Source organism: Anopheles merus, chromosome X, assembly GCF_017562075.2.
Source record: "Anopheles merus strain MAF chromosome X, AmerM5.1, whole genome shotgun sequence".
Taxonomy (NCBI): domain Eukaryota; kingdom Metazoa; phylum Arthropoda; class Insecta; order Diptera; family Culicidae; genus Anopheles; species Anopheles merus.
In genome coordinates, this window is record NC_054081.1 from 567,113 (window position 1) to 583,374 (window position 16,262).

General features: G+C 46.6%; 1 protein-coding gene across 3 annotated transcripts in view; it reads left to right on the forward strand.

Annotated features, from left to right (window-relative positions):
• Positions 1-586: 586 nt before the first annotated feature.
• LOC121596885 (serine/threonine-protein kinase tousled-like 1) overlaps positions 587-16,262 on the forward strand; it is a 51,729-nt gene continuing 36,053 nt past the window's right edge. Inside the window, exons 1-4 of one of the 3 annotated variants that reach the window (XM_041922267.1) lie at positions 587-666; positions 4,613-5,213; positions 6,136-6,200; positions 6,279-6,364. In XM_041922267.1, coding sequence (XP_041778201.1) covers positions 6,170-6,200; positions 6,279-6,364 — 117 coding nt within the window. In that variant the 5' untranslated portion in view covers positions 587-666; positions 4,613-5,213; positions 6,136-6,169. Of the gene's footprint in view, positions 985-4,612; positions 5,214-6,135; positions 6,201-6,278; positions 6,365-8,947; positions 9,683-16,262 lie in introns of those variants that run through there. The other 2 variants (XM_041922259.1, XM_041922296.1) reach the window with 2 other exon arrangements.

Consider the following 16,262-nt stretch of genomic DNA (forward strand, 5'->3'; position numbering starts at 1 on the left):
AGGGGCACGGTCTATTCAGGGGTTGAACCCATGACGGGCATGTTGTTAAGTCGTACGGGGTGACGATTATACCACGAGACCGGCCCAAAGTACACATACCGTAGCATTTTTTTTTTGCGTCGATGCTTCGACGCTTGACAGTAATGGTATTTTTATTCGTCTAACAAGCCAGTAATAGTGGCAAAAAGTCTAAATTTCAATTGATTTCTCGAAATATTGAATGTTTACATGGCACCAAGGTGTACTCAGTACAGCAATATTAAGCTCACTGTCTTATCAACATCTGAATCCGCTTATAACAAAAAAAAAAATTAAAAAAAATGTAATTTATTTTAGTTATTTTTATAACTATGAAAAAACAAAACAAAACTACCAAAGATTTAAAATTTACTCAGATAAGTTAGCGAACCTTAACCACCCAAAACGGTCAAACGAAAATATGTGCGCCGTGTGGACAGCAGCCAACAGTCGTCCACAATTGGGCTTCTCCTTGTTTTCTTCCTACTCCCATCTCCCATCTTCCGCCATCCTTTGCCAACGCGTTGCTCATGAGACACACACACACACACATAGTACGTGTGTGAGTGCGACCGTGCGAGTGCCCGTTCGACACCAACATACTTGCCAAGTAATCGTCGAAGCGAGTGGACGTACACACGCGGGACGGTGAGTGAATCGTCTAGAGCCCGTGTGCCGTCGCAGTTTTTTTTCCTCTGCCATTCAAACCGATCCGTGTTTTGGGCTTCGCTCCAACACACATCCGCAGCAGTAGCAAGGACAGCGAAGGGGGGAGGAAAGAGTGAGCGAAAACAGAAAAAAAGAGCAACAAACAAGCGTTACAATTCCGACTCGTGCTCTACTAGCCACAGAGCTCGTTTGGGTCCAGTTAGTGTGCGGCTTTTTCCAGTTCCCAAACTTCACAGTGTTCAGGTGGTGCGGGAAACGTGTTCACTTTTCCATCGGTGTACAAGCGCGACCTCGGCAGTAAGTAATTGTTAATTCACACCACGGCTTCTTCGTTTGTAAATCTGTGTCTGTGCTGTGTGTGTGTGTTGTGTGGGCTCAGTGAGGACGGGGAAACGAACACACACACATACACGCGGGCACATTAACGCACGCACGGCACGCACAGGAAGCCAATTAAATCTTCAATCAAAAACAATTTCAAACCTTTCAACCACTCGCATGGTGAAGCCCGCGCATCTTATGTGTATGTGTACGTGTGTGTGTATGTGTATGTGTTTGGTACGAAAGAGGAAATAATCCCTTTTATCAAAAAGAAAAAGGGAAATGGAAATGGGCTCGTCCAGGAGTATGTCGGTGTTGATGAAAATCGGTTGCTGCTGCCCCGCAATCGCATCTTACCTTTTTAATCGAGCGGGCACCATTACGGAGGGGAAGCGCAAACATTGTCGGTTACGAAGCACAAAAGGGGCAGGGGGGGGGGGGAGGGTTAAAAAAACGATTGCGAAAAATCGTTCAAACCCACGCCATATTGTAGTGCTAACCGGTGGTAGCGGCAGCCAAAATAAAAAATGGCACCGGTTTTTGCGCGTGAACGAGCCATTTGCGCGCGCGCTCGCGCGTGCCTGCCTGATTGTGTGTGTGAGAGAGTTTGGTGTGCAGAAGGAGGAAAAAAATCTCTCCAAGGAAGAAATCTGCACGAAATGCGTGCGAAACGAGAATTGAATCACACACACACACACACACACGCACGCACGCACAATCGAAAACCAAACGCGTATGACGTATATGTGCCATGTTCTGCGTTCTATTGTGTGCGTGCGCGTTTTGTTTTATCTTTTACACGTTTTTTAAAAGATTAATACACTCACACACAGCCACACACACGCGCATATAGATGCATCAGACGAGGGCATTTTTATCTTCTGCCCGCTGTGTGGGTGTCTGCGCCACCCCAGCTGGTTGATAATTAGATGTCACTTGTCTCTGCTTGCGAGTGAGGCTGTGGATGTGTGTACGCCTTGTGATGAATTTACACCTCACACTCAGCAGCGTGATTTAATATCGTTTCATCAATGCCAAGTTGGTGGCGTTTTCTAGTGGATTCTTGACTGAACTTGTTCAGTCCTGTATGTCCGTATCCTTTCCGGATGTGTGTGTGTGTGTGTGTGTGTGTGAGTTTGTAAGTGTGTTTTTTTTTCATTCTTCAATCAATTCGAACAGAAAAGAGACACGCACATGGTCACGGAAAGTGAAACCGAGAACCACTCCAATCAACCCGAAGTCTTCACTTGAACACACACACAGAAACAGAGAGAGACAGACACGCATCGAAATAGATGCGTCGAAATAAAAACGAAACCGACACAGCGGAACAGCAAAAAAGGGAAGATGTGTTGGGCCGTTTTTACACTCAACTACATTAAAAATCACGCACACCATCAAAGCGTGTGCACCGCAAACAACGACCGGCTTCCACTTGGGTTTTTTTTTTTCGTGTTGTGTGTTTGTGTGTCTGATTGCGTCGCTTTCGGTGTCTCTTGTACGTTGTTCAGTGTACGGTTCCCCGGCGATGAAACATATTATATGTACGAGTGTGCTGTGTGCGTGTGTATGTGTGTGTACGGGAAATAATGTTCACCGTTTTTTTTATCTCGCCCTCGCATGCACCATCGACCAGTGTGTGGCTGGGCAAGTGCAAATACAAAAACTAATTTAAAACGAGCAGAAAACAGAATGATACGACGGCAATGCTCTGCTTTCCAGCCTTTGCAGGCCATCCTTCAATATCAAAGAGCAAATATGTTGTATATTACAATAATTTCAACACTATCAAAGCTCGGCCGGTCTGTGCGTTGTCTGGCACCGCTGGCATTCCAAGAAACGATTGATTTTGGCTGATAGAATATAGCTATTGAGCTTATTGGTCTCATTTGCCTTCTCATAATGTTGAAATCAGATTTGAAGGGAACCCGCTGTTAGTCCGCTGCTTATTTAAACATAGTTTTTAAATCAACCGCTAATTATATGCACACAGCTTCAGCAACTCCGGGAAGAATGGTACCTCCAGGCATTACTGATCCTCTCGGAAGAATGGCTGCAAGAGCTCTGTACAAAGACAAACAGTGCTCGCCAATAAACGTAAATTTGCAATAAAAATGTCATCACTCTGGAATGCTAACCAGTGCATTGACAGGCAGTATAGTTTAATTAAACCTTGGTTGAATGGATTGAACCTCCAAGTACTTAGTGGGATTAAAACGTTTTTTTGATTTTTTTATTGCACTCTAAATTGATTGATTCATTGGGATGGTTTTATGAGTACCTTACCAAGGGCTAAGTGATTAAGGGGACAATTTTAGTATGCGCTTTCGCATGAATTACCCTTCTGCCACCCAACCGTCGGAAAGAGATTTTCCTTTTCTTCCTTGGCTCGAAACACTTCTTGCTCAGGACGCTTTCTTTTTCTTTTTCGCCTTTGGCACAACAACCGATGCCGGACAAGGCCTGGTTTGTAGCACCGGTGGGCTCGGGCTGTGACTTAAAACTGACTTATAAATTATGACGTTTTGGTACATTTTATTGCAAGCTGTAAGAATACAAGAGTTGCATCGTAGAAGTGATACACGTACCCGAGTATCCCTTTGTTTGTGTTTCTTGACACTGCGTGTCATACACATGAGTATTTTCAAAAATAATAAAATGAACAAACATCGTAAAAATGACCAAAAATGCATTTAGGAGTACTCGCATGCAGGGCAGCTAAATCTGCAATGCCAACTGCGACGAAACGATTGCAACTTTTTCATCTAACTGTCAAAACATTCTGACGGAGTTTGATTCAAAAATGTGCTCGATGACTCGGACCTGCTATTTGGCGTAACTCCGGACGGCTCCGGACGACTCCAGACGACTCCGGACGACTCCGGACGACTCAGACCCTGATGACTACGACTCCAGATGAAACCGACTTCGGGCGGAACTGGTGGATCCCATTTTGACGGAGTCGTAGGTGCGCTCCAGAGAGCACACCATTACTCTGTATTTGATGTAATGTCTAGAATAACATAGATTGTTTTTTATTGCTCGAATTACTGGTAGAGATATATTATTTGATAACACTAAGCTTCAACTTGCTTTTAATCATAAGCTATTATGTGAAATGAGCAGATGTGTTTCAAGATATCTTTATTTGATGGTATGAAATGATGAAATGCAAATTGGATTGGATTTCAACCGTTTTTCCATCAATCGGGTGAACACGTTTTCAGTCAGTTCAACAAAAACGTAAGAGACAAACAATGGTACAATTTCTAAAACCATTCAAATACCAATATTATTCTAAGCAATGTTTGTCTGTTTGCTTTTATTCGAGCGATAGAGAACCCTGTACTGCGCGTTTTCGGCCATCCACTCTTCTGCACGGGTTTCGATCGATCCCGGTTATTTCCGGGGTAAAATGGTTGTCCTAATGTTCCGTAGCAGAACGGGAGAATAAGATCAGTAAAAGTGTTTTATGGGTATAGTCGATAGGCTAGTAAAATAGAATAATTAATATTACAAAGTGATAAACATAAAATGTAACATTTTTCACTATTTTCCTTTTCTTCCGTGCTGGTGTGCGCGTACATGCATGCATTATCTTTAGGTAAGCAGATAGACACCGAAAAGGATACTCCCCACCGCGGTGCCCGTGTGCGCGTGTGCTCCGGCATCTGTGTGAGAGTGTGTGAGTGTGTGTGAGTGTGCACCGCCAGCTGTCGTCGGCGTTGTTCGCGCGCGTGCCTACTTCCGCCTGTGTGTGTGCGTTTGTGGCTTTGTGTGTGTGTGTGTGTGTGTGTGCGGGGGTAGTTATTCCTTCTGGTCGCGTGTGCGTTCGTTCGATTGTGCCCGTCTCTCTGTGCGATGGTGAAGGGCGTGTGTGTGCGCGCCTACGGGCGTGACGTGTGAAGGGCGGGAAGGTGGGAAGGAGAAAGTGTGTGTATGAGTGTGTGCGGGCGCGAGAAAGTGCAAATGCACCAGTGTTTCTAGGACGGCAAACGTTCCGGCTACAATAAAAATCGTTTTCTTCAAGCAACCGATATACAATTTGCCCAACACGTGCGCACAACAAGCGCGAAAGCAGGCGAAACTCCACCACCACCCACGCCGAGAGAACGAGAGGTTCAGTGAGAGTGAAAGAAAGCGCGCGGCGATATCGAGAACGAGAAGGATAAAGAGCCATCCAATAGTGCTGCCCTATCAGACGAGTAAGTATACCTCGATGTGTGTAATACAGGGGAAAGGGGGGGGGGGGAAAGGGGGGGGGGGGAAGGTTTTCAATCAGGCAAGACCAAACCATAATCAACACACAATTCGTGCTGTGTTTGTAAGGCTTTGATTGAACGATGTTTATCGAAGCTTTTAAACTCACATCTCAACACGGTGGCACTTTTTCTCGAACCGTTGTGTGGGAATGTTGAACACGGTTTTTTTTGTGTGCTGACGTTTCCACCCTTATTCGTGGTAAGAGCACAAGTCTTCAACTGAATCTCAAAATAGTGGCACACTTTCTCGAATCTTTGTGCCGAAATGTCAAAACCTGCAGTCAATTGTTTTCGTTTCGCGACTCACCTATTCTAGCAAGAGTGCTACTGTATAGGGTTCAGCACCCTAGTTTTAAACCTAATCTCAAAATAGTATCACGTCGTTTTTGTGGCGACATTTCCCGTCTCAAGCGATTCGAGAAAGGATGCCAACATCTCGAGAATGGATGGAACAGTACCGTCTTTGAAGTTTTCAACGAGAATTGCATCAATAAAGTGAATTGTAGGTGATCTAGGTTCTGGCTAGATAGATCAAATCTCCAAGAAAACTGCTGTGTGTGTCGACAAAGCTTGCCTTGCAATGTTTTCCAAGTCAGATTCTAATTTGTGTGCAAAGTACAATTTCGTACAGTATGATTTTCGCAAATACCATTATCACACTTTCGGGTAAAATCGCCGCAAAACTCCAATGAAGATCTGATCAAATTATTGTAGTATAAAAAGAATATGTGACAACTGTCAAACATTTTTCGAAAGCCCCTTAAAGTGCTGTCTATAACATAAGAAAGCTGACTTGGAAAATCGCCCGTAACAGACAATTGCTGCCATTTTTTTAACCCTACTAACCTGCTTCTCTTTTCCCCAGATGACGTTCTAACCATAGACCCGTCATCAATGGTATGACCGATCCAATTCGCTTCTCTCTGGGTGGTAAGTAGATATAAAGTGAGCCTTTGCTTAGTGTGTAGCCAGCTACTAACCTCATGTTTTCCTCCCGTATTGTTGCAGGTGCAGCGGCCATAATGGACCATTTCCATACCGCGCTTGATCCGCGCAAGCAAGAGCTACTGGAGGCACGATTCCTCGGCGCACGGGTAAGCAAGTTGCCTATTAGTAGACGTTTTCGCACAGCCATGATCGGTGTTCTGGACGGCGTGATTGGGTGGCATGGTTGCTCTGAGCTACAGAACGCTACAGATAATCCACCACAAGGGGAGGAGGAGGTGATACACGCAAACATGCTGAGAGGGCATGCTTTCACCGGTTCGTTGCTTGCCTGTCACAAGTCACCGAAAGCAAATCGATGTTACTGAAGCGATTTCTTTCCACAAAAAGCTATACTTTTTATTGCATATTTACCCCCGAAAGAGTAAGGTATAATACGAGCAAGGGGCAGCGAACGGTTGCTCGAAACGGCCGTTCTGTGTTGGGTTGGGTTTTGGATTAAGCTGCCGCCAACTATCTAAAGTACCGCTAATGCACATTTCAAAATCCTTCCCTCAAGATCAAGAGTGTGTGTGTGAGAGAGAGAATGTGGTGGAGAGGGGAAGAGGTCAATCTTATCAATCTGTGTACACGCGACACACATTCGCGCAACGCGCTTATCATCCCGCGGGTTTGTCTTTTGCGCGCGCGCGCGCGTTGCTAGCCTCCGCCGAACGAATCGAGAATCCGAGCCGCCGTTCGCTGCCAAAATGTGTCGAATCGGACAGTGTCCGTACAGATTAGTGTGGGGTGTCAGGCCGCTTTTGTTGTTGCTGCTTTTGTCGCTGTAGCTCGCGCGATAGGCCCGTGGCCGGCTGTTTTTTTTTGTGTAAGCGCCGCTTTCGCGTCATCGCCCACGGCAGGAGACTTGGGTGGGTGGGGCGAGAGGCTAAAAATAGTTGCCCAACAACAGCGGATTGTTTCCGCTCCTCTTGTCGGTTGGGCATTTAATGCGTGACGTGATGGATGCAGCGAGAGTTTTGCATCCCTCACCTTGGTGACTGCGTTTCGGTGGGGCCCTGCGCTCACATAGCACACCCACTCCGACAAACTAAAAAAATACCTAGCGATGGTCGGAGTTTATAGTTTAAATCCCTCCCATTTTGTTTCTCCATTGCTCTTTGCCGATTTAGAAAAAGGTATTGAAAAGTTGATAGAAAAATATTAAAAATAAAAAATGGTCAAATTGTAGAGAGTTCCAGTACTCGCTGGTTGCACGGGACCAACGTTCATGGTGATGATGATGATGATAAGGGGTCAGCTGTCAGTGAGAAAAGTGACGGTTCTTTAGTTATGCTCCGTGGCAACTACAGTGTTTCCCAAACTATTTTGTGTATTTAAATGAAATTAATTTAATACAACAATAACCAATAAATCATAACAATAACAACAAATCATGGACGACAACTTTATACAAACGTAATTTAATTGTACATTATCTGGAGGGCCGGTGCAACTGCTGCTCTGCTGATACACCGTTTTCGATCGATAGTAAACAGTTTTTAAAACGTTTAGACACACTCTTCAACCGTATGCAAATAATTGACGTCCAACGGAAACGTTCTATTTCTGAATCTGAATTGTGCAAACGGTTCTAAACATTGCTCAAACGAGACTAAACACTAGCTATCTTCATTTTCATTTCATCTGGTATGATACGATTTCATTGATATTTAGCTGGTTCTTCATCCAAGCACACTATTTCATCAAGCAAGCGAATTTGCCTGTGTCACAATTTTCAACAATTTTCAGACAGGCATTTCCGTTTGACATCTAACGTTTACTTACGGTTCAGCAAATGTCGCTAAAAATTGTTTATTTTGGCTCGATATTTGGCCGTCTATCTCGTATCAACGTAGTAGGAGTTGAACGTTCAAAGACAATTTTGCTAACGTGTACAAATGAACCTCTAGACCAATGAAACTATACCTCTCTTTGCCAAGTTGTCGGCAATTCTATTAGTGGGTTTGTTTTTGTTTGAACGATTCAAGTCAGCAAGTGTCTGACTCTCTCAGACTAAACAACAGAATTAGTTATTGTCGATAAAGCATATAACATTTTGGCTATTTTTTAGCTTTTTTGGGTCTAGCATTCAATTTTTACAAAATAGAAAACACAAACATTTTTGAAAAATATAAACATAGGCCAAAACATAGATTTAGATGTATTTACCGCTTGGGTTTTGATGTCAGAAACGATCAGATTGAATCGACACTGGAATCGAAAGATGACGTAGATGTTTTCATTGACAAAATTCGATTCCTTTGACCCTTTTGGTAGATTAGGTAGTTTAGTTGCAAAGTAAATCTGTTTTCCCTAGCAATATTCAACTCGGTTTTGTTCATGCAATCATTATTGCTGTGGACTTTGAGAACCACTGAGCGCTGCGGGCTATAACATTGCCAGGAAACGAGTGGGACAGCTCATGTGCAGGGTTATGTCCCAAAGCGACAAGAAAAATGTAACAGGATCAATTGGAGTGGAAAAGTTCTACCGGAAGTTCTTCTGCAACTTTGCGTTTCCGCTTGCCCCGACGCTGTGGGACGCTCGTAAAAAGAGTGGGAACGTGCAAAGCGGCTAACTTGTAGTTGGCGGATCGAATCGCTTCAATGTGCTCCTGTAAATTGTCCTGTTAAACATAATTTCTAACAAATTTCACCCACAAAGATCGGACGCAAGTGTCCTGCTCAGTGTAATTCTACTGCTCGCGGGACTTTCTCCTATCTACACCGAGTGCGGCTACCCCGTTATGCTGATCCGTTGGCTGGATCGATACAGCAGCCCCAGTCGACCCTTCCTGCAGCAAAGAGTTGTCCCCTTCTCGGCTGCAGGATGTCGCCGGTGCAGCAACGCAGAGAAAAAGGAGCGAAAGTATCCGTTCGGGACTGCTTCGGGAGTGCCTTTCCTTCGACCTGTGTTATTGGGTCTTGTTACTAGAAGCCCGGAAGAGTGAGAGAGTAGAAGAATCGCGCGCGCGATGTATCGCGAAAATGGGTGGCCCAAAAGCTGTGTTGCTGCGTACATCTCGGCATACGCTTAGGTACAGGCCCCCGAGCGCCAGGAGCAAGCTCCGCTGGCTGCAGCAGTGGACGCAGAGTTCCTTTCAGCACACTAGCGCCAGCAACAGCGCCGTCACGGAACGGAGTGTTGTGGCTTTGGAGAGTGTTTTGTTGAGTGTGTAGAATCATCGCCTCGTGGGCCTCGTGGTGTTGCGCATCTGAATGTCATCTTCCTCCTCGTCCTCGTCGACGACGACGGCCTGCTGGCGGATGCTGGGTAGTAACGGTACGCCCGGCAGCTCGTCCACGGGCGCCGGGTCGCGCGTCATCCTGCAGACTCCGGTCGTCCCAAGGCCCACGTGCAACCCTACCGGAACCGGAAGTCGGGGCCGGCGCGGCTGTGTCACCAGACGACCGCAATGACGGCAGGTAAGCGGCGTTAGAGCTCTCTCTCTTTCTCTCTCTTTCTATCTTTCTATCTCTCCGTCGTTCTCTCTGGTCCACCTGGTGTCATGTCCTCCACAGGTTTTTCGGGGGTCGAGTGTTTCGTAGCTCGCGTGCATGTGTGTGTGTCTGTGTGTCAGAACGTTCGGCGCATGTCTCTTGTAAGTGAGTGCCTTTCTTTAACCACCACCCTCCCACCCACCGTCCTGCCCTGTCTGGGTTTGTGTGGTTGCTTCCGGGTCTGCTCACCCAAATCTACTCACACACACACACTTTGAGTTCGAATTTGGCAGCTTCTGCTCGGTGCTAACCAGCCGCAACAATCTCCGGTGAGCGAGCCAGCCGAGGCAATGCCGTGACTGTACGGATTTTGGCATTGCCCTCTGCCAAAAATAGTTGCACCGCACTCCCCGTGCCATCAGCAGCTCCAAGCGTGGTGCGGCCAGGCGCATTGACCTGGCCAGGATGTTTAGTAAACCGCGCCAGTGTTGTGTGGCGTGGAGCAGGTGTGCGGCGGCGGGTGGGGTAGGTCCACCTATCATGGCGCGTTCTCGCCAGGACGGACGCAAATATATAGATTTATTTATAATGTACTCGTTAGGAGAGACTGCGTCTAACCGAAAATCCTCCCGAGCGCCATAAGTGAAAGATGGAAGGGTGAGAGGGGGGAGGGTTGTTGTTGCGGATGGGTTGGTGGTGGGTGTAGGGAAAAGGTTCTCCCGAATTGTGTGCTGCTTATGGGGAATAATGGAACACGATACTCCTATCTTGTGTCGCATACTCTTATGCACATAAAATAACACACAAACGCACATACACACTCACACACATACAGACGTACGAAGCAAATATTTGCCTGATGTCGTTTAACGCATGACGTAATAGGAGGTGTCCCGTGCGAAAAGACGCTTCAGAAATAATGGCGAATCGATCTTTGTCGTCTTCTCTCTCTCTCTCTCTCTCTTTCTCTCTCTCTCTCTCTCTCTCTCTCTTTCTCTCTTGCTCTCTCTCTCTTTTGCTCTCTCTCTGAACAGAGGGAAAGGAGTAAAGGAGCGAGGGAAAATGGCGTTTGTGTAGGCCATGTTATCATTATCGTTTCGTGGTGACATAAGGCCCAGAGGAGGAACATTGCCTTTTTCCCGCTTGCTTGCTTGACTGTTCATGCCAAAGGGAAAGGGGAAGAGGAGGGGCACATTTCGAGAATGCATTCGAGAAGATGTTAGAAACTAGCGAAAAGAAGAGAAAGAAAGAAGAAGAAAACAACCGGCAAAAAAGAAAACTCACCACCGGTCGGTGTCCCCGAACGACTTTGGCTCTCACCCACAGAAGCAGTAGCAGTAACCCGCTCGCCCCTCGAAAGGAGCGGGCAAAGTGGTCATGTTTGTGTTTCAAATACTTCGTAACGTTCAATACAGACAGTATGCGATGCAGTGTTTTGTGGGTCGTTCGTGAACGATTTATAATCCGAAATATTCTGATTTTTCTATTCAAAATTCCCATTCGTTATTCCAAAATGTTATGAATTGTTGAGTATTGTAAAGAGAAGGCCCTAATGTAGTCTTCATCTTAGACTACATTGCCTGATGTTGTGGGCCATTTGATGCTCCTTTTTAGTATTGATATGTCATCGGACTCCGATAATTTCGGAACCGACTTTGGAAGGTAGGCCCGTCCAGCATTATTCAGAGTCGTTCGGAATCATCCGGAGTCGTGCGTAGTCGTCCAGAGTCGTCTGGAGTCGGCCGGAGTCGTCGGAGATCGGATTCATCCGAAGTCGTCCGAAATCGTTCGGAATCGTTCGGAGTCGTCTGGAGTCGTCTGGAGTTGGCCTGAGTCGCCCAGAGTCGTCCGGAGTCGTCCAGAGTCGTCCGGAGTCGTCCAGAGTCGTTGGAAATCGGATTCATCCGAACTCGTCCGAAATCGTTCGGAGTCGTTCGGAGTCGTCCGGAATCGGTTGGAATCGGAGTCGTTCGAAATTGCTTGGTGTCGGAGTCGTCTGGAGTCGTCCAGAGTCGTCCGGAGTCGTTCAGAGTCGTCCGGAGTCGGCCGGAGTCGTCCATAGTCGTCCGAAGTTGTTGGAAATCGGATTCATCCGCAGTCGTCTGAAGTCGTTCGGAGTCGTTAGGAGTTGTCGGAAATCGGTTGGAGTCGGATTAGTCCGAAATTGCTTGGAGTCGGAGTAGTCTGGAGTAGGCCGGAGTCGGCATTCGATACAAAGGCCTGTGTTTAGACGGGTTTGATTACGTTTGCTAGTTTTATTTTAGTCCTACGTTGTGTTATAAATTACAAAGTTTTAGTGAAGTTAATGAAAAGGGCTGAACAAATCCGTGGTGTTTAATTGTTGCGCACAAGTACGACTTTCTCGTCTCGAGTTCACGAAGCGTCTGGTCTTCTCCTTTCAAAAAAAATGGTAGTGATGAGCGTCACAGCGGAATCGATCATTCCGTGCGGATCGGAGCTGCATTTCTCACTGAGCTGTCAAAATATGACCCAAGCAGCAAATTCTCCTAAACAAAATGTATGATAAATTCAAATACAAACATGGCGCCCCTCTAAATTTAGGATAAATTACCCTTCAATTGGCAAAATACAAATCTTTGAAGTTGGTCTGTATAACTGCCTTTCTGCGTACGCACTTTAACTACTCGTACAACTGATCTGGCCCTACAAAAGTCTTCTCGATCCTTCCCATTGGCCATTCACAAACTGGCACATTATCGTCCTTCAAAAGAACTACCTGTCCCTCTTCAACTCTTTTAACAGGCGATACACGTTGCCCATAATTATTTAGTTTCACTTAAATATTCTCGCTGCCATCGCTTCCAGTGCAGCTGGATCAATCGCTGAAGCTGTTCATAACGACGCAGACGATTTTCAGGTTGATTGGAGACATCCTTCTCGGGTAACGCCGTCAGGGGTGCCCCAATCAAGAAATGCCCTGGCGTAAGGACATTCATTTCCGATGGGTCTTCGGATTGGCGTCAAAGGACGACTGTTTAGCTGCGCCTCGATCTGCGTTAATACCGTTGTCATCTCAGGAAAAGAAAGTCTCTGGTTGCCCAGCACCTTCCGCAGGATACGCTTAGCAGACTTTACGGCCGCCTCCCACAAACCACCGAAGTTCGGAGCATGTGGCGGGATGAAGTGCCACTCGATGTCATCTTGGAGAGCTGCATTCTGGATACACTGTTGATTCTCTGGTTCGTTCAGGAGTTCATACAACTCCTTCAGCTCACTGCTGGCGCCACGAAAGTTGAGCCCATTATCCGAGTAGACCTTGGATCGAAGACCACGCCGGGAAACAAACCGACGAAACGCTGCCATAAACGCTGCCGTCGATAAGTCCTCCACCAACTCCAGATGTATTGCTTTCACAGAAAAGCAAACGAAGACTGCCATGTAGCTCTTTTGCGCCGCCGCCCGCCGATGCACCGGTCGCAAATAGAATGGTCCACAGTATCCATGCCAACCACTGAGAACGGTCGAGAAGGAGCAGCGCGCGGTTCCGGTAGTTGTCCTAAGGTTGTGTCACTGTCGTGGGTGCCGCTTTGAAACAAATAACACAGCTTCTGCAAACGCCGTTCACCACGCTCCTCCCGTTGATTGGCCAAAATTCCCGTCTCATAGCTGCCAACGTTGCTCTCGGACCACCATGCATAGCTCGAAGGTGGTACACACGTGCCAGTAACTTCGTCAGATGTGCGCTGCCAGGCAGAATCAGAGGATGCTTCTCCGCATAAGGAATTGCTAGTTGTGACAAACGTCCACCAACCCGCAACAATCCTTCTTTATCCAGAAATGCTCCCAATTTCTTCAATTTAGCTCGGTGGGATGACACGCCCACTCGCTAGCTCCTTTATCTCCGCTACGAATTGTTCTTGTTGAAGCATCTTCACTAAAACCATCTTAGCTGCAACGATTTCAAACATAGTTAGACACTTACTTGGATACACTTCGCCGGACTTTCTGCATCCTTTTACAAATCTGAGGCAGTAGGCTGTCACTTTGAGGCATCTCCAAACTGCGAAAACCTCTCAGCCCATTCCTCAGTCTTTTCGCTGCTAACTGCTACCAAGACCTTTCGCTTCCTTTCAAGGTCGCCTTCGTCAGGGGGATCCAACGGCATCGACTTTCTCCACTTGTCCTCTGAAGACATCAACCAAGAAGGACCGTGGAACCACGAACTGATACTATCATTTCAGTCGGAAGCGCCCCACGAGAAACGATGTCCGCCGGATTCTCACTGCCTCTGACGTGTAGCCATGTATAGCCCTTTCCATTTTCCTGTACCGCCGAGACGCGGTTTGCCACAAATGTAGCCCACGTGTAAGAAGGTGATCGCAGCCACTGCAAAACAATTGTGGAATCCGTCCACATGAAGGTTTCAGCCTCCTCATCTTGAGCGCTCTGCCGATACACTTTCTCAAGTTCGTAGCTAATACTGCTCCACACAGCTCTAGTCTGGCCAGACTAATTTTCTTCAAAGGGGCGGGTCTGGATTTCGCTGCTACTAGCTCCACTTTGACGTTACCATCGCCGTCCATTGATCGAAGGTAACACAGGCACCATACGCCGCCTCTGAAGCATCGGAAAAACAATGAAATTGGACACTCACCGGATTGCTGATAACCACATGCCGCGCAAATTTGATTTCCTTCAAACGGGGTAGCTGATCCTGGAACTGGTTCCACAGAAGTTCCATTTGCGTCGGTATTGGTTCGTCCCAATCGTTGGTAGCTATCCACAAAGCCTGCATTTGGATCTTCGCCCATGCGGTAACTGGTGCTAGAAGGCCAAGAGGGTCGAACAATCTAGCCACCATGGAGTACACGCGTCGCCGGGTCCATGGCTCATCAGATACAGGAATGCTGGCCTCAACAAACAATTCGTCATCTTGGGGTTGCCAGGCTATTCCCAAGGTTTTTACCGGCTCCTCAGAGCTCAGCTTCACTACATTTGCACGTGGCCAATCATCAGATGCCACTTGTGCCAGAACAGCAGATGAATTAGAATTCCATTTTTGCATATGGAATCCTCCTTTCGCCATGAGTTTTAACAATTCATCAACCAGCTGCCGTGCTTCTTCTTCATTGTCGTCTCCTCCCAAGAAATCGTCCACATAAAAATCTTGTAGCAACGCTTGCTGAGCTCTAGGGTAGGCGTCCCCCTCGTCAATTGCCAGCTGCTTTAAAACCCTGGTTGCTAAGAATGACGATGGAGTCAGACCAAAGGTAACACGCTGTAGCTCATACACTTCTATCGGCAATGCTGGATCCTCGCGCCATAATATACGCTGGTAACGCGTATGCTTCGGATCTACCTTTACCTGTAGATACATTTGTTTAATATCCGCCACCAATACAAATGCTTTTATACGAAATCGTAACAATATGTCCAATAATGAATCCTGAATGACAGGCCCTTTCAGTAAGGCTTCATTAAGCGAAACACATTCGATGTTTTGGCGGAACCATCGAAAGGCTTTACCTTCGTGGTGGTGCTAGCTCTTTTGATAACCGGATGATGAGGAAGATAGAAACTCTGCTGACGGTCATCACCGGTTCGTCGATAGTTACTTTCTTCAAAAAACCTTTATTAATGTAGTCGGCAATCACTGCGCATAATCTCGTCCCAACGACGGATCCCTTTTCAAACGCCGCTCCAACTGCAGAAACCTTTTGGTCGCACACTGCTTCGACTCGCCTAATGGCTCACGCTCAGCCACTCTTAAAAGGCATTAACTACATACCTGCCTTCGTCGTCACGATGATGAAATTGTACAAAACTCTCCTCACAATCTTGCCTCCTCTGCTTCGTTTTGTCTGGTAGCTCCTCAATGGTCCAAACGCTCCAAACATTCCGTCAAATTTTTCCAACGACGGCTCAGCGGTGACAAGGTGACATGCGGCTTGCTGGTTCTTCGGAAAACTTGTTCTGCCAGACGCAACCCACCCAAACACAGTCTTCACGAAACACGGGTGATCACTACTTGCTGGAACAATTTTACACTCGTGCTGAATAATGTCCACAAAATACTCCGCACCCAATAACAGATCGATCGGTCCCTTCTTGTAAAAATTAGGATCTGCTAACACCATGTTACCTGGCAACCTTTTCACATCAAAACGCATATCACCACAAGGCTGATTTTCCGTATATGTTCGAGCACTACAAATCAACTTGTTCCATGAACGTTTTCCTTCCGATGATACTAACGCCTTTGCCATTTGGGTATTTTGCACACCGATCTTTCCTATACCAGTAACTGTTACCGAACCGCGCACTTTGGGCAAACACACCGTCGACAAAGATCTGCTGTCATGATGTTGATCTGCGAACCATTGTCCAAAAGGGCTCTAACGGAAAACCATTTTCCACCTTTTCCTTGAATACGAACAATCGCGGTTGATAACATCACTTGCCCATGCGTAGCCGATTTCAGCGCAGGTAGCGCGGCTAACATACCGCTAGCCCCCGCGGACACTTCTTGCTCTTCTTCTTCACCTGACACTTGTTGCACTTGTTCGATTGCAGGCAGTCCTTTCTTTGTGAAGCAAAGAATGAT